The sequence below is a fragment of the Hemitrygon akajei genome, chromosome 16 (assembly GCF_048418815.1).
Source record: "Hemitrygon akajei chromosome 16, sHemAka1.3, whole genome shotgun sequence".
Classification (NCBI taxonomy): domain Eukaryota; kingdom Metazoa; phylum Chordata; class Chondrichthyes; order Myliobatiformes; family Dasyatidae; genus Hemitrygon; species Hemitrygon akajei.
Window position 1 is genome coordinate 63,607,776 of NC_133139.1, and position 26,094 is coordinate 63,633,869.

General features: G+C 42.3%; 1 protein-coding gene across 7 annotated transcripts in view; it reads left to right on the forward strand.

The window, feature by feature from the left end:
* Positions 1–26,094, forward strand: part of dock6 (dedicator of cytokinesis 6) — a 209,529-nt gene that overhangs the window by 63,744 nt on the left and 119,691 nt on the right. For all 7 annotated transcript variants that reach the window (XR_012101800.1, XM_073069028.1, XM_073069029.1 and 4 more), the window contains exons 9-15: positions 1,214–1,363; positions 1,537–1,617; positions 2,990–3,146; positions 4,931–5,055; positions 5,212–5,305; positions 6,746–6,908; positions 22,755–22,872. Coding sequence is in view for 6 of the 7 variants with exons in the window: in XM_073069028.1 (XP_072925129.1) it covers positions 1,214–1,363; positions 1,537–1,617; positions 2,990–3,146; positions 4,931–5,055; positions 5,212–5,305; positions 6,746–6,908; positions 22,755–22,872 (888 nt within the window). In the remaining variant the exon portion in view is untranslated. The remainder of the gene's footprint in view (positions 1–1,213; positions 1,364–1,536; positions 1,618–2,989; positions 3,147–4,930; positions 5,056–5,211; positions 5,306–6,745; positions 6,909–22,754; positions 22,873–26,094) is intronic.

A 26,094-nucleotide genomic window follows, 5' to 3' on the forward strand; every position in this document is an offset into this window, starting at 1 on the left:
AACTGTACTATCACTAATTGTCAGTGCAATATCGCCAATCCTCTTTAGTTGGCAAACAAATGGTTTTTCAAGTGGATATTGATCATTCTTTCTCATTTTGTCCACCTAAACCTATTCCCTTCATATCCGCCGTTACTGCTTTGCCATTAGCAACTAGGCACTTTACACTGGATTTATTTATTCTACTCCTTCAGTGCAGAGTGCTGCTTAACAGGGTAAAAATAAAAAGAGACTTGAGATCTTCACATTCTAAGGATGTGCCTTATGCTTTCCAGTCAATTAAGCCCATTGCCATTGCTATGTTAGGAGATTGAGCAGCCATTGCAAGTTGTCATCTCTAGCAATGGGATGATCACCAACTAATCTATTTTTAGATGTTGGTTGAAGGATTAAATATTGCTGTATCAGTCACTTTTCAAAATATTGTGGGATTGCTTACTTCACCTGTGAATGCAGACAGCCTCTCCCTTGGTTTATTATCAGTGCCTCCAGCAAAGCAGTCTCTCTCAGTTTTGATTGTCAGTTTCAATTTTTGAGCTCTATTTTCTGGGATGGGACTTGAACCCATGAAGTTCTGACTTAAAATCTTGGTCACACTGGAGACTAACCAGTTGTGCATCATGCTGCTGCAAAAGCTTACTATAAACAAGCCTGGCAGATGTCAATGTCCAGCCAAATGTGGAAACTGTATATGTAACATTCATAACATCAGATTCCCAGAGGAATTATGTGATGCAGTTGTCATCATAGATCTGAGTTTAGATCAGGAATTTTACACCATTGCATCCCATATCCCAATTGTAATAGTAACAAAAATTGTTCCTATTGTTATATGGAAACACATTTTAAAATCTCCAAATAAAAATTAGATACCACCAGGCTCAAGGATTGTTTCTGTCCCACTCTTATAAATCTTTTGAATGTTTCCGTAGCACAATAAGATGGACTCTTAACCTAGCAATTGACCTCATTGCGATCCTCCTCCTTATTATCTACATGTACTACATTTTCTCTGTAACTGTTGCACTTGATTATGCATTGATATTTTTTCACTTTGTACTACCTGTAGAAGATAAGCATTTCACTGTAGCTTGGTACATGTGACAATAATAAACCAACTCCAATTCCAGTTCCAAGTATGCTCTAGGTTTAGATATCAGCTGTCAAATTGTTTTGATTAAACTAATGTTATTATTCCTGCCATTTACTGTAGATCTCAGAAAACTTCTACTTTGATTTGAATTCTGATCAAATGAAAGCCCTTCTCCGCCCTCATAATCCCCATGCTGCCATCTCAACATTGGCCAGGTCTAGCATCTTCTCTATCACTTATCCTTCCACTGACATATTCCTGGTAATTAAGGTAAGAACTAAATTTCCCTGTGAAGTATCATTTATTAACCCCTTTTTGGATTTGGATTTGAACTTGTTATTACTGATCATTAACAAATATTCATGCTCATTGTCATTGCTAAATTTAGTGTATTTAGCATAGAACAATCTTCATTTAGTGCACAATCTTTCTTTCCAATACAGCTTGAAAAAGTTCTGCAGCAGGGTGACATTGGGGAATGCGCTGAACCCTACATGGTTATGAAGGAATCTGATTCTACTAAGGTGAGGAGGGAATTATTTTCTAAACGGACAGTAAATTCAGAAATCAGAGGTGCAAAGGGACTTAGAAGTCCTAATGGGGAATTCCCTAAAGATTAACTTGCAGGTTGAGTTGGTAGTAAGGAAGGCAAATGCAAAGTAAACTTTCATTTTAAAGAGACTAGAATATAAAAGCAAGGATGTAATGCAGAGGCTTTATAAGGCACTGGTCAAACCACAGTTGGGGTATAATGAATGGTTTTGGGGTCCCTTACCTAAGAAAGGATGTGGTGGCTTTGGAGAGGGTCTACTCTCTCTCTTATTAGACAGAGTGGACATGGAGAAGATGTTTCTATTAGTCTAGGACCAGAGAACACAGCTTCAGAACACAAAGAAATCCATTTAGAACAGAGTCCCTTTAGACAATGCGGAGACCCCAGTTTCAGCATGTAAAGGAGGCCACTTAGGGAGCACTGGATACAATAGATTCACAGGTGAAGTGTTGCCTCACTGGTTGGGACTATTTGGGCCTTGAATGGAGGTGAGGGAGTAGGAATTCTGTCACTTGCAGGGATATGTGCCAGGAGGGACGAATGGACAAAGGAATCATGAAGGGAGCAATTCCTGTGGAAAGCAGAGAGTGAAAGGGAGTGCATTGTTAGACATTGACTTCTCACCAATCTGGTCCAACAGTTTATCTGAATATTAAAGATTCTATGATATTATCCACAGGGAGCAGGAAGTTCTTTCAGTGTCCTGGTCAATATTCTTCTATAGCTATTACCTAGAAGCAGAATAAGCAGTCAAAGAGATTATAAAGATAAGCTTTATTTGTTGCACGTACTTTGAAACATACAGTGAAATTTATCATTTGTGTCAATTCAAATGACCAAGGATTGTGCTGGAGGCAGTCCACAAGTATCACCACATTTCCAGCACCAACATGCATGCCCAGAACTCAGAAACCCAAGCTCTAATTATATGTCCTTGAAATGTGGGAGGAAATGGGAGCACTCAGAGGAAACCCATGCGTTCACAGGGAGAACGTACAAATTCCATACAGACAGCTGCTGGAATTAAAGCCCGCTCAGTGATTGCTGGAGGTGTAAAGTGATTATGCTAACTGCTACACTGCTGCCATTTTATTTATTTGCTGACATTTATCTGAATCCTTTTTGTGAAAATTGTTGTGCATGTAACAGATGTGTAAGTGAGATACTTCCAAGAATATGCTGCTATGTGAAATAATCACTTATCTCACTCTGTCACTTATGCAAGTTCATTTCTTCATCCCTGGCTTTCTTTTCCCCTTGATCTTCCTTCTCTCGCTGTCACTGTGCAGATTGAGAAAAAGATTTATGAATGTTGTTTTCCTTGTTTACATTACTGTCCTCAGCACAAGGAGAAGGTAGAAAAACTGAAGAATCAAGCAGAGCTCTTCTGCAACAGATTGGGCAAGTTTCGGATGCCCTTTGCATGGACTGCTATCCACCTCATGAACATAGTGAACAGTGCCGGGAGCCTGGAACGTGACTCCTCTGACTCAGAAAGTGGTGAGAGAATGCTTGCTCTCAAATAAGTGTACTTTGATGCTTATTACATCCCTGGATTTTAGAAAATGTGGGAGGGGGGAATGTTGTTGGAACCTATCAAATATTAAAACACCTAGATAGAGTGGATGTGAGGGCCAGAAGGCACAGCCTCAGAATAGAAGGACATCCCTTCAGAATAGAGATAAGGAGGAGGTTCTTTAGCTAGAGGGTACTGAATCTATGGAATTCATTGCCAAAGACAGCTGTGGAAGCCAAGTCATTGGGCCTATTTAAAGCAGATGTTGATGAGTTCTTGATTAGTAAGGGTGTCAAAAGTTATGGTAAGAAGGCAGGAGAATGAGTTTGAGAGGAATAGTCAGGCATGATGGATTGGCAGTGCTGAGTCGATGAGCTGAATGGTCTAGTTCTGTTCCTATGTCTTATGATCAGATCAGCAATGTCTTACAGAAGAAACAGACTTTTTAGCTATATTTTGCATTTTATATTGCACCTTCAACTTTTTTTAATTAACTAAGATGGTTCAATGATTTGACACAAAGCAGCAGAAAAATGTGTTAGGGTCTTGTCCGAATCTAAGTTTGCAACTCCTCTTGGGGAGAATTACTGTTGGATCATTACGTCATTCATTCTATCTAGGCTAAATCTAACTTAGATAGTGCTGGTTTAATTCATAAACAGTCTAGAACTTAATAAATTCTGATTTGCAATGTAAGGAAATAATATTAAGGGATGTCAGAAGGAGACAGAAATGAATCCAGCAGGATAGTTCAAGAAAAGAATCTCATTGCTTCGAGCAACACACACAAAATGCTGGAGAAACTCAACAGGCCAGGCAGCATCTATGGAAAAAAGTACAGTGGATGTTTCGGGCCAAGACCCTTCAAGAATGGACTGCTTAAGGAAGGGTTGTTACTAGAGAGAAAAATAAAATTAGATTGCAAGAGGTTGGAAATGGAATAATCTAAAGATCTCAAAATATTTCAAGGAGATTAAAGTGAGAGGGATGGCGAGGGCACTGGAATAATTTGAACACAATAATTATTTCTGGGATTACCATTTTCTCTTAGTTTCCCAAAAACTTGCTTGAGTTATGTTCTCTGGTCAGCAGAGGCTGAATGATTTAGTTGAAATGTGACTATTGCTTCTCCAGTACAGACCAATAAGATAGATGGACTTACATCAGTTTAGTATTCATATTCTACAGTAGGTTCTGTGAATTGATGTGACAGCTTCTTCCATCCATAAATCCAAAGCAGCAAAGTTGTTGTGATATGGGACCATCATAAGACATAAGAGAAGAATTCAGCCTGTCAAGTTTGCAAAGCCATTTAATTATGGTCGATTATTTGATTTTCACTCTCAACCCTATTCTGCTTTTTCCCCATAACTTTTGACACCTTTGATAATCAAGAGCCTATCGATCTCCACTTTAAATATACCCAATGACTTGGCCTCCACAGTTGCATGTGGCAATGATTTTCACTGATTTCACCAGCCTCCGGATACAGAAATTCCTCCTCATACCTTCCTGCAAGGTAGTTCAAAAAAGCAGGAACTGCTTCATTAAAATGGGAATTAGAGCGGACGCTAAAATGTTGTATCTAAAAATAAACTCTACTTGTAAAGACATTTGAGAGCTCTAACTAAAGCACTGACACAGGCTTGTTATCATTTTATTATGATTGTTATTTTAAATGATTGTTATCATTTTACATTTGATAATTGGAGCAAATTGGTTGCGAGCCATAGAAGACATGGTCATTTTACTCTTGTATTGTTTCTAGAGAGAAAGGGTACATGGACAGACCGGAAGAAGAGGACATTTGAAAGGATGAGCCTTGGAGATGATGCCTGCAACTATACCAACTTTCGGCCAGCTACTCTGACCGTCACAAACTTCTTCAAACAGGTAACTAATCAAGTTAAAGTAAGCAACGCACAAAAGAAATATTCCTTATTGTGTTCGGTGGCTAGATTCCAAGATAGTTATGCATTTCAAACGTTGTCTAACAATGAAGCATTCTCAAGCTCAGGGTTTGATGTACCACTCTCCTTGTTTCATCAGGAAGGGGACCGTTTAAGTGACGAAGACTTGTACAAGTTTCTAGCAGACATGAGGAGACCCTCTTCTGTTCTGAGGAGACTGCGCCCAGTGACAGGTAACTTACCAACTCTGAAGCATCAGAAGGTGTAATAAGTGACTATTCTGGCTTTCTATAATGAAGAAATGCACATTTGCTGTTTTCCTCTTTTGCTGATCCTAGTATTATTATATAGCTATGCCCAGTACCGGTTTGACTGTGTTTACATTTGAAGTAATGAATTTGCTGTACAACCTATCCAAACTCTGTGGGTACAAATATCTAACACTAAATATCATCCTTGCGAAATAAGCTAAAATAGTGTTTAGATACTTATATGTACAAACCACACTGGTAAATTTCCAAGATGTAACCTTTCCTGGGCAATTTACATATCATTGCTTACTGAATGAATCTTGCAGTTTTTGGAAGTGGAGAGGTGGCAACATAAGGTTGAATAGATTGCATTCTGAGAGTAAATAAATGGTCTACCAGCATATTGGCTGTGAGTAGTTATTTGTCCCGTCCATCAAATCCTTTTGAAATCAATAGGAGATTGATTGATAGTTAAATAGTCTGTTGTTTCTGGAAATATGCAGTTGGTACAGATGATGTGAACTAAACGTAGAAACCTATGCAGGAGAGTTTTTAAAGTGAGAAAGCTATAGCACTGGGGCAGTTCCACACTCTCGACCTTGGAAGCCGGCTTTAGTGGTATGAGTCATCACAACTGGGGTCTAACTTGGTTGCAGTGGATGACCATGACTTCTGTGCCTTTTCATACCCTTTGTTCTCCGTGAACTGTTGCAGAACCGCCTTCTTGGCTGCTGGATTTTACTATTAATCTCATTTACCCAGCCTGCCAGAACTGACTTTGCATGCTAGGACAGGCATGTCCCTTTCACCAGGGTACAAGGCCTGCCATCTACTCTCACCAGAATTAGCCTGCCTGTTGAAGCAATGTACCAGGGTGTGGCCACTGTCTCATGCAAAAAGCTACAGGTCAGAGTTAAGTGTCCAGAGGGAACCAAAGGTGAGTGAGCTGCTCCAGAATGGACGTAAGTCCTTTCACCAGTGGTGCTGCCCCTTCCTGGGCACCCCATACACTCATAGGAAACTAAAGTAGAGTATAACATATTTGACATTTTCCTTCAACCTCTAAAATGTTTGGCTTGGATTGGAAATTTTTGTTGGAATGTCAGGATCAACTTCTGAGATACTCAAACCAGTCCGTCTGGCACCAACAATCATTCCACAGTCAAAGTCACTTGGAGTATATTTATTCTCCATTCTGATGTTTGGTCTGAAAAACAGCTGAACCTCTTGACCATGTCTGCATGCTTTTATGTATTGAGTTGCTGTCACATGATGAGCTGATTAGCTATTTAATGAGCTGGTGTACGGATGAATAAAATGACCATTGAGTGTATAATCATTGTTTTTAGAATTTGCATGTGAAAAAAATTGTGATTTTCCCCCCCCCCACATTCATATGAAATAATTCTACTCTGTTTGTAGCTCAACTAAAGATTGATATATCCCCTGCTCCTGAAAGTCCACACTACTGTCTCTCTCCCGAGCTGCTACACGTCAAACCATACCCAGATCCACGAGTTCGCCCAACTAAAGAGATCCTGGAGTTTCCAGCAAGAGAGGTTTATGTCCCATACACTACATACAGGTGATAATAAGTCTTATTCATATTAACTTGAGAGTTGGTTTGTGTCATTCCTATTGTAATGGAGCATGTAGGAGAAGAATCTTGATGATCTTGTGTTGTGCAGTGGACCTTACTGAATACAACTAACCTATTGTGTTTCTCTTCTGTAGAACAAATCACAGGTAATTCAGTGGTCATAAAGTATTTAAGAATATCCTAAAGATCTGTAAGACAATCTATTAAACAAAACTCCCCCCTCTGTAATATAAATGCTTAAAGCATTTTTCTTCTTCAGCTTTATTTATAAAATATTTAACTGCCAATGAAATATTATTTTTGAATTCTAACCATTTTTTAAAATACTACCTGGATATTTGTGTCTGTTCAAGTCCCAAAAGCAACTTGAACGGGTATTGTTATTAGTGGTGTTGCATATACACTCAGTGATAGGTGGAGGATCCCTTCCTTTTGCTCCATTTGAGAGGAGAGCTGAGAGCTTGATTTAACATTGTGTCTGTTTTGTAGCACTCCCTCTGCCTTTCAGTTGATGCCTGTTGCTGTTTGGCACATGAAAATCCTCTAGCGTTATTTTGAAGGGTTGGAGACTATCCCCTCATGACGTCCAGTGTTTATAATAGAAATAATAAATGCTGCAAATGCTCAGCAGGGCAGTATGCATGTGGAGCAAGATAGGGTTAACATATTGGTGCAAGATTTTCAGAGGTCAGTATTTATCCTTCAATGCCATTTTTTGGAAAAATAAATCTTATCTAATCACTCTAGGAATTTACCATGCACAAATTGGATCCACACTTAAAAGAAATAAATTATATGGACATTCTGAAGCTTTGAAAGGTCCTTTATTAAATACAAGTCTTTTTTTTCTGTAGTGAAATCTCCTATCAACTCTGGCTCCTTTCCCACCACTGTCCTTCTCTTTATACTGGTTATTTCTCTCTCCTGTCTTGGTCCTGATGCAAGATTTTGACCTGAAATATCAACAGGTCCTCCCCCCTCCTCAGCTGCAGCTCAACTCATTGATTATTTATTGCTGAAATCTATCTGAATTTTGTACCGCAAATTCTAAAGTAACTCTTGAACCCATGACCATCTAACTCACTTCTTAACTGAGCAAAATGGACATGCAGCCAGCTACATGTGAGAACAATTGTCTGATGCTCTGTGTAGATAGAGTGCAGGAGTGGTTGATGGTTCTGGGTTTGTACTTGATGGAATTCAGGGGGTGGGTGGGGTGAAATCACATTGAAATGTAAGAAAGGCCTGCGTAGAGTGAACGTGGAGAGGATGTTTCCATCAGCAGGAGAGTCTAGGATCTGATGGCACAGCCTCAGAATCAAAGGATGTTCCATTAAAACTGAGATGAAGAGGAATTTCTTCAGCCAAGGGGCAGTGAAACTTTGGAATTCAGTGCCACAGAGGACAGTGGAGGCCAAGTCATTATTAGGTGTCTGTAAGACAGAGTTTGAACAACATCGACTTTCAGCCTGATAAATTGTCTTGGGCCGAAGTGTCATCTGTTCATTTCCTTCCATTAACCTGCTGACTTCCTCCAGCTTTTTTTGTGGGTTCCTCAAGACTTACAGCTTCTGCAGAATTTCTTGTCTCTGTTAAGCTAGATTTTGATAGGTTCTTGGTTGTTAAAAGGACTGAGGATTATAGGGAGAAGGCAGAAAAATGGCTTTGAAAAAACATTGGCCATGATTATATGGTGCAGTAGAATCGATGGGCAGAATGGCCTAATTCTGCTCCTATGTTTTATAGTCTGTGTTCTAATATGGTACTACTGGAGTTTGGCCACTAGGTGTCCTTGGAGGTCTGGATTGAGGACCCTCTGCAGAGGTGTCGAACTCAATTGCACATGGGGCCAAAACTCAAAGCACACTTTAGGTCGCGGGCCGAACAGGATAAACATTTATTGAACACACTAAAACTATACATTTTTTGAACATAAATATGAATAAAAACAGACAGGAATATTATTTCAGAAAAAATAAACTAAAACTTTAAATAACTTAAATATTTTGCTCTCCATAAAAATATCTCCTGTCAGTATTATACAAGTTAGAAATATGAGCATGCTGCAAAAAAACCCTGAAAATATAAATAAAATTTGTGCTTTTCAGCAAAAGTTAAAACAACAACAAATCAAAACACTCAGTTTTCTTTGCTCTTATGCCGTTTTGTCAGAGCTGGATGTTTGGCATCTTTTCTTGGCAATAAGTTCGTTTAGGTTTGGTGTAAGGTTCTTTGTTGTGGAGATTCTCAGGATGGACTGCAGGTGTTCATCAGTGAGACGACTCCTGTGTGATGTTCTGTTAATCTTCATCACTGAGAAAAGCTTCTCACACAGATATTTGCTACCAAACATGCACAAGGTTCGAGCCGCATGTAGACGGAGCTGAGACATTGCTTCAGGAATGGACCAAATAAACTGTACGGGCCCTGCAGTGTCGTACTTTGCCTTTAGTGTCCCATTACACTGCAGCTCTATCAGCTCCATCTGAATCTGTACAGGTGCAGTTTCCACGTCGACGGCAAATGGGTTGCGAAGCATCTCAAAATTAATTTTTTGTGCTTCAAAGTCACCAAAGTGCCGTGCGAACTCAGTGCGAAGTGCGCTCAGTTTATCAGCAAAGTGCGCATTTGGGAACATCATTGCGCCGACCTGTTTCAACATTACTTGGCAACAGGGAAAATGAGGCAAGTTGCACTGGTGCATTTGTGTCTCGCATAAGAGCAGATTCACTTGAAATGCCGTCACTGCATCATACATGTCAGTGATCATGCGGTCACGTCGCTGGAGCTGAAGGTTTAAGACGCTGAGGTGTGTTGTTATGTCAGCCAGAAACGCCAACTCACATTTCCATTTTTCATCCCGCAAAACTGTGGAGTCTTTTCCTTTACTGTCCATGAACTGACAGATTTCCTTGTTGAGCTTAAAAACTCTATTGAGAACTTTTCCCCGACTCAGCCAACGCACCTCTGTATGATAAGGAATGTCGGCAAACTCTGAATCTATTTCCCGCATAAAAGACTGAAATTGCCAGTGATTTAAACCTTTAGCTCGGATAAAGTTTACGGCTTGTGTTACAGTGCTCATTACATGTTCCATCTTTAGGACTTTACCACATAGCGTTTCTTGGTGTATGATGCAGTGATATGTTGTTAACTCACCAGTACAGTTCTCCTCCTGCATCTTTACCCGCATCCTTCCCACTAGTCCACTTTTTTCACCGCACATCGCCGGTGCTCCATCTGTTGTAAGTCCAATAAGTTTGTCCCAGGGCAATTTCATGTCGGTTACACTTTGACATACATTTTCAAAAATGTATTTTCCTGTCGTTGTCCCGTGCATCGATTTAATGTTCAATATTTCCTCTGTAACGCACAAATTGGAGTCCACTCCTCAGATGAAGATAGCCAGCTGTGCAGTGTCCGTCATATCAGCACTTTCATCCACAGCAAGCGAGTATGCAATAAATGGGTTGCTTCTTTCAATCAACAGTGTTCTTAAATCAGTGGCTATCTCACAAACTATACTCAGCAACCCATCAGTTTTGAAAGACTCTTTTTTCAGAATCAACTTTTCTCTTCGCCGTTGTTAGGGGTTAGCTTTGACTTCAGAATAGCGTTGTATACAGCAACAGACGCTTGACGCGGGAATGTTCCCGGGTAGCCTATCAGCAGCTGTTGCGCTGCATTATGGGATCTGTAGTTTGTGTGTTATCAGCGCTTCATATCGCCGGGCCATTAATAATTAAAATAATAGATCTATCTAAAATGATCTCGCGGGCCGGATATGGCCCGCGGGCCTTGTGTTTGACACCTATGCTCTAGTGGCATCACATTGATATGCAACTTCATTTCAAACAATTCTGTGTTCTTGCTGAATTTTTATCATGTCCATTGAGCTCATATGCCAGGTCTTGCTGGATTATGCCTCACTCACTAACCTACCTCCTAAAATCTTTCAGCTGTATTTTGCTCACAGATCACACTGACATTGGTCAGCACTAGTGACAGACAATTCAGAAAGAAGAAATGGAATTATAGTGATGGATATTTGGTCATTTAGAGTTAACTTGTGTACATGACGCAAGAGTTAAAATTGATAGATAGATAGATAGATACTTTATTCATCCCCATGGGGAAATTCAACTTTTTTTCCAATGTCCCATATACTTGCTGTAACAAAACTAATTACATACAATACTTAACTCAGTAAAAAAATATGATATTATTGAGTGTAACTAGCTGTGACAAGTTTAGTGGCCTATTAATATGTAAACCTGGACAATTCACAAGTAACAAAATGGTGCTGACAAGTGGCAACTCTTAGCATGCAGCTCTGCTGGGAATCATTAAATTTTCCTGTTTAGGACTACTACAGCTGGAATTCACAGTCACAGCCATGGGTACTTCAGTAAGCAACATTGTTTTAGGAAATTTAAAATATTTAATCTATTGATACTCAAAGACTGCAGACTCAGGTTGTGAGTGCAATTCCCCTTTAAGAAAAAGGAAGCACAGAGGGCAAGCCAGTCTGCAGATACATTTGAAATGCAGAGCTCTTAGACCCCATTCCCAACTATCTTGCTAGTGAATGTACAATCTCTGGAAAATAAAATTGAAGGCCTCAGAGCAAGGTTGCAGTACCAGATGGACGTGCACTTTGCTTCATGGAAACATGGTTCACCCTTGCCATTTTGGACACAGCCTGCAACTCGATGGTTTCACTATCTGTCAAAAGGACAAGACAACTATTTTAAAGGCAGAGGAGGTAGAGTATGCTTTATGGTGAACTCATCATGGTGCGCATATGTGGTGGTTCTGTCTCAATCCCGCTCATTCAACCTAGAACATCTAGTGATCAACTGTTCTCCATTTTATCTGCTGAGAGAGGTTTCCACCATCATCCTAGTAGCGGTGTACATTCTACTTCTGGCGAACATCAGCAGACACTTGCAGGAGCTGGGCACAGTGATCAGCAGTCACGAAACAGCACACCCTGATGCCTTCCCTATCATTGTGGGGGATTTCAAACAGGCCAGCTTGAAGAAGTTTCAAAACAGCTACCACCAGCATATCACCTGTGGAACTAGAGGAGCCGATACACTTGACCACTGGTATGCCACTATCAAAAGCTTACCATGCCATTGATCAAATACGAGGAAATCTGCAGATGCTGGAAATTCAAACAACACACACAAATTGCTGGTGGAACACAGCAGGCCAGGCAGCATCTATAAGGAGAAGCACTGTCGACGTTTCGGGCCGAGACCCTTCGTCAGGACTATCTTGTGTGTGTTGCCGTGCCATCGATGCCCACATTTTGTAAAGTCCGATCATCTGGCTGTACGTCTACCCTTGGTGTATAGGCAGAGACAAAAGACCCTAGCACCAATGGTGAGGACTAAGAAGGTATAATCAAGGGAGGTGAAGGAGCACCTAAAGAACTGCTTTGAGTTGGTGGACTGGACTATTTACTGGGATTCATCTTTGATTCTGAATGAGTATGCCACAGTTGTCACTGACTTCATCACAACCTGTGTGAATGAGAACGTGCCTTCGAGAACATACCAGGCATACCCAAACCAAAAACCGTGGATAACCAGGAGACTCATAATCTGCTGAAGGATAGATCTGAGGCTTTGAAGACCAGCAATCCAGAGGGACAGGTGTCCCCCGTTTTTCGAACATTCGCTTTACGTCAACTCGCTGTTACGAAAGACCTACATTAGTTACCTGTTTTTGCTTACAGAAGGTGTTTTCACTGTTACGATAAAAGGCAGCGCGCGCCGAGCAGACTAGCTCCTCCCTCGGAACTGCATTCTAGCCAGCATTGCTTAAACACGTGCCTGTGAGCATCTGTGCTTTATGTCGATTTATTTTGTGCATCCGCTAGCAAGGTGAGTTCTAAGGTATCGGAAAAACCTAAAAGAGCGCGTAAAGATATTACACTTAGCGTAAGACTAGACATAATAAAGCGTTTCGATCGTGGTGAATGAAGTAAGGACATAGTGAGTTTGGCTAAGGGTTTATGGAAGTTGACAAAGATGATGTTGAAGAAGTTTTAGCATCCCATGACCAAGAACTGACAGATGAAGAGCTGATGAAGAGGTAGGATAACAATTGAAGCGGAACGCAGTAGTGAACGGCCCGAAAATGAAGATGTCCAGGAACTGAACGTGGAGCAATTGCGTGAGATTTTCGCTGCGATTGACAACGCTGCAATGATTGCAGAAAAGTATGACTTTAATTTTGAAAGGGTACGTAGGTTTAGGGCAGGTTTGCAGGATGGTTTGAGTGCTTACAAAGAACTGTATGATAGAATAATGCGCGAGGCTAAGCAGTCAAGCATACTGTCGTTTTTCAAGCCTTCCACATCAGCCACAGCAGAGGACGAAACTCGACCTTTGCTATTGAGGCAGGCAGACATAGAAGAAGGTGACCTTCCTGCCCTGATGGAAACAGACAACGATGAGATGACACCCCAGTGTCCTCTACCTCCCACCACCCCAACCTCCGACGACTCAGCCTAACACACCATTATCACTGTCCGCACTGTCCTCCCGATTCCGGTAAGTGAAACTACACAGGGTGTACATTATTTCTACTTAATAGAGGCTGTATATTTTTATGTGTTATTCGGTAGCTTCATAGCTTAAAGGTTACTGGAAAAAGTGTTTCTGCCGGGAGCACTTTGCACCGTGTGTTTCTGCCGGGAGCGCTTTGCACCGTGTGTTTCTGCCGGGAGCACTTTGCACCGTGTGTTTCTGCCGGGAGCACTTTGCACCGTGTGTTTCTGCCGGGAGCACTTTGCACCGTGTGTTTCTGCCGGGAGCGCTTTGCACCGTGTGTTTCTGCCGGGAGCGCTTTGCGTCGTGTGTTTCTGCCGGGAGCGCTTTGCACCGTGTGTTTCTGCCGGGAGCACTTTGCGTCGTGTGTTTCTGCCGGGAGCACTTTGCACCGTGTGTTTCTGCCGGGAGCGCTTTGCACCGTGTGTTTCTGCCGGGAGCGCTTTGCACCGTGTGTTTCTGCCGGGAGCACTTTGCACCGTGTGTTTCTGCCGGGAGCACTTTGCACCGTGTGTTTCTGCCGGGAGCGCTTTGCGTCGTGTGTTTCTGCCGGGAGCACTTTGCGTCGTGTGTTTCTGCCGGGAGCACTTTGCGTCGTGTGTTTCTGCCGGGAGCGCTTTGCGTCGTGTGTTTCTGCCGGGAGCACTTTGCAGTGTGTTTCTGCCGGGAGCACTTTGCGTCGTGTGTTTCTGCCCGGAGCACTTTGCACCGTGTGTTTCTGCCGGGAGCACTTTGCACCGTGTGTTTCTGCCGGGAGCGCTTTGCGTCGTGTGTTTCTGCCGGGAGCGCTTTGCACCGTGTGTTTCTGCCGGGAGCACTTTGCACCGTGTGTTTCTGCCGGGAGCACTTTGCACCGTGTGTTTCTGCCGGGAGCGCTTTGCGTCGTGTGTTTCTGCCGGGAGCACTTTGCACCGTGTGTTTCTGCCGGGAGCACTTTGCACCGTGTGTTTCTGCCGGGAGCACTTTGCACCGTGTGTTTCTGCCGGGAGCGCTTTGCACCGTGTGTTTCTGCCGGGAGCGCTTTGCGTCGTGTGTTTCTGCCGGGAGCACTTTGCACCGTGTGTTTCTGCCGGGAGCACTTTGCACCGTGTGTTTCTGCCGGGAGCACTTTGCACCGTGTGTTTCTGCCGGGAGCACTTTGCATCGTGTGTTTCTGCCGGGAGCACTTTGCACCGTGTGTTTCTGCCGGGAGCACTTTGCACCGTGTGTTTCTGCCGGGAGCACTTTGCACCGTGTGTTTCTGCCGGGAGCACTTTGCACCGTGTGTTTCTGCCGGGAGCACTTTGCACCGTGTGTTTCTGCCGGGAGCACTTTGCGTCGTGTGTTTCTGCCGGGAGCACTTTGCACCGTGTGTTTCTGCCGGGAGCGCTTTGCACCGTGTGTTTCTGCCGGGAGCGCTTTGCGTCGTGTGTTTCTGCCGGGAGCGCTTTGCACCGTGTGTTTCTGCCGGGAGCACTTTGCACCGTGTGTTTCTGCCGGGAGCACTTTGCGTCGTGTGTTTCTGCCGGGAGCACTTTGCACCGTGTGTTTCTGCCGGGAGCACTTTGCACCGTGTGTTTCTGCCGGGAGCACTTTGCGTCGTGTGTTTCTGCCGGGAGCACTTTGCACCGTGTGTTTCTGCCGGGAGCGCTTTGCGCCGTGTGTTTCTGCCGGGAGCACTTTGCGTCGTGTGTTTCTGCCGGGAGCACTTTGCGTCGTGTGTTTCTGCCGGGAGCACTTTGCACCGTGTGTTTCTGCCGGGAGCGCTTTGCGCCGTGTGTTTCTGCCGGGAGCACTTTGCAGTGTGTGTTTCTGCCGGGAGCACTTTGCAGTGTGTGTTTCTGCCGGGAGCACTTTGCACCGTGTGTTTCTGCCGGGAGCACTTTGCACCGTGTGTTTCTGCCGGGAGCGCTTTGCGCCGTGTGTTTCTGCCGGGAGCACTTTGCACCGTGTGTTTCTGCCGGGAGCGCTTTGCGCCGTGTGTTTCTGCCGGGAGCACTTTGCACCGTGTGTTTCTGCCGGGAGCGCTTTGCACCGTGTGTTTCTGCCGGGAGCGCTTTGCGCCGTGTGTTTCTGCCGGGAGCGCTTTGCGCCGTGTGTTTCTGCCAGGAGCACTTGCACTGTGTGTTTTTTGCTGTGAGTGCTGCTGAGAGCACTTGCGTGAAATTTTCGCTGCAGTGGACAGTGCTGCAATAATTGTAGAAAAGTATTCCTACATTATATAGGCTGTGTATTTATCAGATCATTCCTGCTGTTACTATATGTTACTGTTATTTTAGGTTTTATGTGTTATTTGGCATGATTTGGTAGGTTATTTTTTGGGTCTGCGAACGCTCAGAAATTTTTCCCATAAAAATAAATGGTAATTGCTTCTTCACTTTACGACATTCCGGCTTACGAACCATTTCATAGGAACGCTCTACCTTCGAATAGCGGGGGAAACCTGTATATGTAGTCCAGGTATGACCTATAGAAGGCTGTTCTAAGAGCAAAAAATTAATTTTGCTTGAAGTTAGAGACTGAATCTGAAGCAGATCAGCTCTGGCAGGGCTTGTGAAACATAATGTCATGAATGGCTGCAATGCTTCTTTCCCAGATGAGCTCTACGCCTTTTATGCATGCTTTGAAAAGCAGAATGAATGTACACCTGTGTGAATCCCTGCTGCACCTGGTGATCCTATGATCTCTTTCTTGGAGGCCAACGTCAGGACATCTTTCTGACATCCTTGATGGTATACCTGGTAGGGCTCTGAAAACATGTGCCAACCAGCTAGTGGGAGTGTTCAAGGATATTTTCAGTCTCTCACTGCTGCATAAAGGTTCCCACCTGCTTCTAAAGGGTAACAATCGTACCAGTGCCTAAGAAGAGCACGGTGAGCTGTCCCAATAACTACCACCCAGTTGCACTCACATCTACTGTGATGAAGTGCTTTGAGAGGTTGATCATGACTAGAAACAACTCCTGCCTAAGTTGCAATTTGCCTGTTTCACAATAGATCTATAGCAATGTCACTGGCTCTCCACTTGGTTTTGGATCACCTGGACAATAGCAATGCCTACATCAGGCTGTTGTTTATTGAGTACAGCTCAGTGTACAACATAATTGTACCATTAGTTCTAATGAACAAGCTCCAAAGCCTGGACCGCTGTACCTCCGTCAGCAACTAGATCCTTGATTTCCTCACTGGGAGATCACAGTCAATGCAGGTAAGGAGTAATATCTCCTCCATCAACACTGGAAGATCTTAAGGATGTGTACTTTGCCCATGGATCTATTGTTTTGACATCCAGGACTCTGTGACTAGGCATAGCTCAAACACCATCAATAAATTTGCCAATGACGCAACTATTGTTGGTAAAATTTCAGATGGTAGTAATGAGGCATACATGTGCAAGATGGATCAGCTGGTTGAGTGGTGTCACAACAACAACTGTTGTTGTGAAACCACTCAATGTCACCAAAGAGTCACAACTTTTTACAGATGCACCGTGGAGAGTGTTCCAACTGGTTGCATCAGAGTCCAGTACGGAGGGGCCACTATACAGGATTGGAAAAAGCTGCGGAAAGTTGTAAATTTTCCAGTTCCGTTATGGGCAATAGCCTCTCTAGCATCAGGGACACCTTCAAAAGGTAATACCTCAAAAAGACGGCATCTGTCATTCAGGGATCCAGTCACCCAGGAAATGTCCTCTTCTCATTGCTACCATCAAGGAGGAGGTACAGGAGCTGGAAGACGCACACTCAACATTTCAGGAACAGCTTCTTCCCCTCCGCCATCAGATATCTGAATAGATAATGAACGCATGTACCCTACATCACATTTTCTTTGCTCTCTTTTTGCATTAAAAAAGGGCTATGGGTAACCTTAGTAATTTCTAAGGTAGAGACATGTTCGGCACAACTTTGTGGGCTGAAGGGCCTGTATTGTGCTGTAGGTTTTCTATGTTCTGTTACTCAATTAATGTAATTTTTATACAGTATATATTTTTATTGTAATTTATAGATTTTTTATTGTGTATTACAATGTACTGCTGCCACATAACAAAAAATTTCACAACATATGCAGGTGATATTAAACCTGATTCTAACAGTAGAGGTAATACTGGGTGGCCACTTTGCAAAACAGCTGAGAGATAACATGTTGTATCACAGTTTGGGGATTCACAACTCTAAATTTTCTGACTTTATTTGCTGATTTGCAAGTAAAATGATCTATAATGGGATACTTAATTAACACATTGTTCTGAATTTTCAAGGCAGATTTGGCCATTACCCTGAAAACATGATTTAAGACAACAATTGTCAGCAAATGTTAATTGGTGTAATTGGGTGGCACGGTAGTATAGCGGTTAGCGCAGTCACTTTACAGCACCAGAGATCACCAATTGGAATTAATTTCCTGCCACTGTTTTGTGTGTTCTCCCTGTACCATGTGAGTTTACTCTGGGTGCTTCAGTTTCTTCCCACATTCTGAAGACACATGGTCAGTGAGTTATGGACATGCAGTGTTGGTGCCAGAAGCATGGCGACACTTGCAAGCTTTCCCCAGCACCATCTTCTGACTCTGTTGGTCACTAAGGCAAAATGACACATTTTGCTTCAATGTACGGTACATTTGAGAAATACAGCTATCCTTTGAGCAACATACACAAAATGTAGGAGGAACTCAGCAGGTCAGTAGGTGCTGGCTGACCTGCTGAGTTCCTCAAGCATATTGTGTGTGTTCCTCTGGATTTCCAGCATCCGCAGAAACCCTTAAGCTTAAGCTAAACTTTGATATTTTTTTGTCTTGAACAACACAGAGAACTGTAGTGGATGTACATTCACTTCTTTCCAGAGCTATACAATATAAGCTTGGTTCCTTGCACAAATTGACAGATTTCACAGTCGATAAATGGTACATATAAAAAAAAATTCAAAAGCTTAAAATAAGTTGCAAGATAAAAATCTCAATTATGTTGATTCCAGCAACTTCATTTTTTTTTGGGTGCATGTGTCCAGGTGTGCAGAGGCTCCACTTTATAGAATTCCATCTGTTTTGTGTGTGCTTTTCATTTTTTTTTGCAGAAATGTATAAATCTGGGTTAATGTGATGCCCAGAGACTCTTTTGAATTCAGTACATGTAGTCTGAAGCCCTTCAGGCATTTTGAACAATGACAGCTGTTGGAACAAATGCAGTACAGGCTTTTTGAGCATTAACCTAATATACCGCACACAGCAGTAGAAAAAAACGTCTGCTTTCAAGTATTTCTGTTCCTGTGCAGAGCAATACAAACTTCCATGATTTTCCAAGATAATCGTTAAGGATTATTAACTTTAATTATAGTGAATGAGTGCATTTAACCCAATGGGGATTGAATATTTATCAGGTGATAGACACTAATGTACTGAAAAAACTACATTAAAAAATGCCTTTCTGTTCATTTAACCACCTCTCACAATGCATCACATTTTCAAAGGGGGTATGGTAATAAATGACAATACTTGTTGAAAATCCCTGGGATTTTACCTTTTAAGGGGTGTGTTCAATGGCTATGTTTGTAAGTTTTTTCATAATGCAGAGGATTTAGGATCACACTGTATGTATACTAGGGCCATGTGTAACACCATTCATGTTAGAATCGGTGTTCACATACAGATGCAAGAAAAAGTTTGTGAACCTTTTGCAATTACCTGGTTTTCTGCATTAATTACTCATAAAATGTGGTCTGATCTTGATCTAAGTCACAATAATAGACAAACACAATCTGTCTAAACTAATAACACACAAACACACACAATTGTACTTCTTGTCAATACTAATTACACTATTTAAACAATCACAGTTTGGGTTCAAAAAATTATGTGAACCTCTGGGGTAATGCCTTCTTCAAAAGCATTCAATTAATGAATGCTGAAGGAGGTGAAAAAGAACCCAAGGGTAAAAGCAAAAAGCCTGCAGAAATCTCTAGAACTTACTAAAGTCACTGTTCATGTGTCCACTATAAGAAAAACACTGAAAGAGAATGATGTTCATGGAAGGACACCATGGAAGAAACCACTGCTCTCCGAAAAGAGAAATTGCTGAACATCTCAAGTTTGCAAAAGACTACCTGGATGTTCCACAACGCTTCTGGGACAATGTTCTGTGGACAGAGGAGACAAAAGTTGAACTTTTTTGCGGAAATGCACATTGAAATGTTTGGATCAAAAAGGGCACTGCACACCAACACCAAAACCTCATCCCAACTGTGAAGCATGGTGGAAGGAGCATCATGGTGTGGGGCTGTTTTGCTGCCTCGGAGACTGAACAACTTGCAATCATTGAGGAAACAAAGAATTCAAAATTGCATCAAGACATTTTACAAGAGAATATCGGTAGCATTCCATCACCTGAAGCTTAATAGAAGTTGGATGATGCAACAAGACAATGATCGAAAATATAAGACCAAATCAACCACAGAATGGTTTAAAAAGAAGAAAATTTGTGTTTGGAATGGACAAGTCAGAGTCCAGACCTCAACCCAATTGCGATGCTGTGGCTTGACCTAAAAAAGGCTGTTCATGCAAGGGATCCCAAAATATTGATGAACTGAAAGAGTTTTGTATGGAGGAATGGTCTAAAATCCCTCCTTGCCATTGTGTAAATCTGATCAGCAGCTACAGGAAACGTTTGGTGGAGGTTATTGCTGTAAAGTTAATTCTACCAGTTATTAAATACAAGTCCAGCTAAAAGGTTGGGCCTGAAACATTGACTGTACTTTTTTCCATAGATTCTGCCTGGCCTGCTGAGTTCCTCTAGCATTTTTTGTGTGTTAAGTATGAGGGTTCACGTACTTTTTCCAGCCTGCACTGTGAATGGTTCAACAATGTGTTAAATAAAGACATGAAAAATGCAATTGTTTGTGTTTTATTAGTTTGGGCAGATTGTGTTTGTCTATGATTGTGACTTAGATGAAGATCAGACCACATTTTATGGCCAATCCATCTCCAGGCCGAGACCTTCCTCGCTGTTGCTGGGGCCCCCCAGTGTCCCCTTCCTCCATCACCACTCCAACTCCAGGTCTTTTAGGCTCTTTTGTCACCTCTTGGATCATCAGTGCCTTCATCTTCTTCTCACCTTTCCTTCCCTGCGCACCCAAACCGATCCTACTCCTCTGACACCACCAACCCTCCTCTCCCTCTGATCCCAATTCTATTCCCTGCTGTGTGTTCACCATTCCCTCTGACCTTCTCTCTCAGGCAGAACACTCTGTTCTCAGCAAGGGCCTTACCATTGTCTCCTCTCACCTGCACCTCTGAGTTCCATGCCCGCAATGACGCTGAGTTCCTCTTCTGTTGCTTCCGTCTCTGAGCCTACTTCTTTGGCAAAGATTTCCCATCCTGCACCGATGACCCCTTGTCCTGTTTCTAACCTTCTTCTCTTGGACACCCAGCTCTGGTTCCCTTCTTCTTCTGGGTCTTTTCATCTCTAATTGCCAATGAGACATCAACCAGCTTGATTTCAGCACTCCTCTCTACTCTTTGAACGTTACCCTCTCTACTCTTTGAACATTACCCTCTCTGACACACTGCCTCCACTCTCACTGCACCATTCCCAACCTTACCATTAAATCCTCAGACAAAGGGGGGTACTGTTGTAGTGTGGTAGTCTGATTTGCCCTACTGTCAGACACCTCCTCTTACTTATCCTTTGAAAGGACCTCACTCTGGACCATCAGAAAATTGTCTTTGACACCATCACTAACCTCATCAGCTCTGGTACTCCCACCCACTGCCACCATGCTCATAGATTCTTTACCCTGCAATGCTCAACTCTACCTCCTACCCAAGATCTACAAACCAGACTGTCTAGATCTCTGTCTTTGTGTCTGCCTGTTCCTGCCCCAATGAACTCTTGTTTGCATGTCACATTTCCATTCTATCTCCCTTGGTTCAGTCCCTTCTCACCTACATCTGCGACACCACGTGTTCTTGGTCTCCTCAATAACTTTCAATTCCCTGGCCTTGAATGTCTCATTTTCTCATTGGATGTCCAGTCCCGATACCCTCTAACCCCATCAAGAAGGTATTAAAGATCTCCACCTCTTTCCCAGCAAAATACCCAATCAGTTCCCCCCCACCACCACCCTCCTCTATCTGGCAGAGCTGGTTTTCACCCTCAACAATTTCTCCTTCAGCTCCTCCCACTTTCTCTAAACCCAAGGGGTAACAGTGGGCACTTGCATAATCCCCAGCTATGCCTGTCTTTTTGATAGCTACCTAGAACAGTCCATGTTCCAAGCCTTCCCTGATAATGCTCCCCAACTCTTCCTGCACTTCATTGACGATGGCATTGATGCTGCTTCATGCACCCTGCTGAGGTCGTCAATTTCATCAACTTTGTTTTCTGCTTCCACCATGCCCTTAAATTCACTTGATCCGTTTCTTGACACCTCTATCCCCTTTATCAGTTTCTCTGTCTTCATCTCTGGAAGACAAACTGTCTACTGATGTCTTTTATAAAAACCCTGTCTCCTGTAGAAATGCTATTTCCTTTTCTCAGTTCCTTTGCCTCCACCGCATCTGTTCCCAGGATGAGGCTTTCCTTTGCAGGACAACAGAGCTGTCCTCCTTCAAAGAACGGGGTTTCCCTTCCTCCACCATTGATGCTGCCCTCACCCACATCTCTTCCATTTCCCAGACATCTGCACTCATCCCATCTTCGTACTGCCTTAACAGAGACCGTTTCTTTTGTCCTCACTAACTACATGAGTTTCCATATTCAACACATCATTCTTCATAGCTTCTGCCATCTTCAGAGCACATTTTTACCCCCCTAATCTCCGCCTTCATCAGAGATTGGCCCCTCCGTGATACCCTAGTCCCCTTGTGGCTAAAGGAATCAGGGGATATGGTGAGAAAGCAGGTACAGGGTTATGAGTTGGATGATCAGCCATGATCATACTGAATGGTGGTGCAGGCTCAAAGGGCTGAATGGCCTACTCCTGCACATATTTTCTATGTTTCTATGTTTGCCCCTCCCCACTAATCTCCATCCTGACAAGCAACAGAAATGCAACACCTGCTAATTCACCTCCTCCTTTACTTCCATTTTGGGTCCCAAACAGTATGTCCAGGTGAGGCATCACTTCACCTGTGAATCTGTTGGGGTTGTCTGTTGTAACCAGTGCTCCCGATTCACCATCCTCTTCAGCAGTACTTGTTAGTGTGCTGTATCTCTAACTGAAATAACCATTCACAAAGTCTGGTATGTGGCATTACTTTGTGCGTTGTCTGTCCTAACCCACTTTCATTATTGTCTTTAGGAACCTGGTATACGTCTACCCACAGAGCTTGAATTTCAGCAGCCGTCAAGGGTCTGTGCGAAATATTGCCGTGAAAGTCCAGTTCATGGCAGGAGAGGATGCCAATAGTGCAATGGCGGTAAAAAGCATCTTGCATCAATGTTTTGCAACTCTATTATGTAAACATATGATTGCACATACCTACTGTCAAAACATATATTGAGAAAAAGCAATGTGATTCGTATTCATTATTGAGAAGTCGCAAGTGAAGGCAGTATATGAGATTATCAGCATGGAAAAAAAGATCAGGCTTGATGTTAAGCTTTAGTTTTGGGGTGGATTGAAAGAAGGTTTTAAAGAAAAAACTTGGTTCTTTAACCTTTTGCCTTGCAAATATCCAGGATTACTTGTGAGATTCATTAACTCTGTAGTACTATCATAATATCAGGAGATATTTAACAAGGCAGGAAGTGAGCCAGTTCTATTGATTCAATTTCTGTTGCCATTAATTGCACATAAAATATTGAATGTTATAGAATCTTAAGTGCAACCTGTTGCCTCCATCGATGCCTCACCTTTCTCCCATGGTCCGCTCTTCTCTCCGTCAGATTCCTTTTTCTTTAGCCCTTTACCCTTCTCCCCACCCCATCACCTTCCAGCCTCTCACCTTATCCCCCTATCCCACACACCTACCTTCCCTCTCAATTTGCTTCACCTATCACCTGCCAGATTATACTCCTCCCCCTCCCCCCACCTTCTTATTCTGGCTTCTTCCCCCTTCTTTTCCAGACCTAATGAAGAGTTTCGGCTCAAAGTGTCGACTTTTATTCCTTTCCATTTATGCTGCCTGATCTGAGTTCCTTCAGTTTTTTTGTGTGTGTTGTTAGAGAATCTTTACATTCCAACACAACAGGGTAATGGGGATAGGGCTCAATGCAGAACAAAGCATCTTTAGTACTGCCAAAGCTTTAAGGTGCTAGGGAAGAATATACATACGACAGTGTAATAAAATTATCATTTGAAAACAGGGAAGAAAAGGAGTGTGAGAAATTCGGTTCTTCACATAGAAGAGGAGGAAACAGATTTTGAAAAGGAATAAACATAACATCAAAATTAAGACCAGAAACATTGCAGTGGGGAGAGGTGTAGGAAGCCAGAGGTACTAAATGAGAAACCACCTATCTTCCTATACACTATTTAGTTCAGAAGCCTTTCCGGTTTCTGTTGTTGCCAGAAATCGACTAGACTGGGCCTGATCTAAGAAAAAATGTGCTGGCATTGGAGAGGGTCCAGCAAAGGTTCATGAGAATAATCTCCGGAATGAAAGGGTATGAGGAGTATTTGATGATTCTGGGCTTCACTCACTAGAGTTCAAAAGAATGGCGGGGGGGGGGAGGGGAATCTCATTGAAACTTATCAAATGTCAAACAGCCTAGATAGAGTGGACGTGGAGAGATCTTTCCTATAGTGGGAGACTCTAGGAACAGAAGGTCACTTTAGGATACGAAGATGTCCTTTTAGAACAGAGATAAGGAGGAATTTCTTTTGCCAGAGGATGGTGAATCTGTAGAATTCATTGCCACAGTTGTCTGTGAAGGCCAAGTCTTTGGGTATATTTAAAGTAGATGTTGATACGTTCTTGATTAGTAAGGGCATCAAGGATAACAGAGAAGACAGGAGAATTGGGTTAGTGGGATAATAAATCAGCCACAATTAAATGGTGGAGGAGACTCAATGGACTAAGTGGCCTAATTCTGCTCCTATATCTTATGGTCTATGGTCAAAGTAAAGGCTAGAAATGTTGCTCTGGGGAGAGGTGCTGGAAGCCAGATGTTTGAGAAACTTCATATTTTCTGAGATGCTAATTAGTTAAGAAGTTCTTCCAGATGACGGTTTCTGTGGTAGCCAGAAATGGGTTAGACCTTATCAAAGTTGAGCTTTGGGAAGAGATTTATTTACTGACAAAGTCTGTGAATTTTGCACTGTTAGTGAGAGTTAACACACTTCTTTCACACAGATTTCAGCCCTTTGCATTTTTGATACTAAGAGTTACATAACTAATTTTCAATTATTTTGTATATTTTTGCAGAGTAAGTACTTAACAGAGCAGTACGTACTGTACTTGCTGTAGAACCAAAATTACTTAGTGTAATCATTGATACTTGAGAAGATTGCAAGAACTTTTACTCCCACAGGATATTGAACTGTAGATGCATCTGTTTTGAGACATCATGTATATTAGTTAACACATTACACTTAATATTCTCCATTTCACTGTTGAAATAGTAAACTAGCTCAGATGTTGCAAGATGTTTTCTTTGGTATTTGTCTCCAATTGATGTCCGTAATGAAACTAAGAATCTTTGTACAGCTAAAGGTTTATTCTTCCCATTTACTGTCTTGTGTTCGAGCAGCAAGTCTCGACCAAGCCTTAGACCCAAGTCTAAACCAGACTATGGTCAAGGTTCACACACAAGTTTTCTAATGAGAAGGTGGTTATATTGTAACTCAGACCCCAAACTCAGTCTTCCTCACAGCGTAACTACATCTTTTTTCAGTTTCTATCTCCTTCAAGATCATTTCTTTTATTAACATAAAATGTGCACAGAAACTAAGCAGGGCAGGCAGCATGTGTGGAAAGAGAAACAGTTAATATTTCAGGTTGAAAACTTTCATCAGAATGGGAAAGAGACTTGTTAGTCAAACATTGACTATTTCTTGCCTTCCACAACTGTTGCTTCATGCTCTGAATCCCTCCAGCGGATTGTTTTCCTATTGTTCCAGTTCCCAGCATCTGTAGTCAAGAGTCAGAATCAGATTTGTTATTACTGATGTAAATGATGTGAAATTAGTTGTTTTGCGGAATCAGTATAGTGTAAAGATAAATAACGATAAATTACAAAAATAAGAAGGAGCAACATAGTAGTTACATGGATGTATGGACTATGGAGAAATCTGATCATGGAGGGAAGAAGCTGCTTCTGAATAGTTGAGTGTGGGTCTTCAGGCTCTTGTACCTTCTGATGGGAATAATGAGAAGAGGACATGTTCAAAAATGGCAAGGGTCTTCAGTTTTGGATGTCACCTCTTGAAGAAAAGCCAACATAAAAGCCAAAGAGAGGGCATATAATAGAGCAAAAATAAATGAGGTTAGTGAAGCTTTAAAAACTCAACAGAAGGCAACTAAAAATCATAAAGAAGGAAAAGATGGAATACGAAGGTAAGCTAGCCAACAATATTAAAGAGACTATCAAAAGCTTCTTTAGATACATAAAGTGTAAAAGAAAGGTGGGAGTAGGTATTGGACAGCTGGAAAATGAAGCTGGAGAGGTATTAACGGGAGACAAGGAAATGATGGACG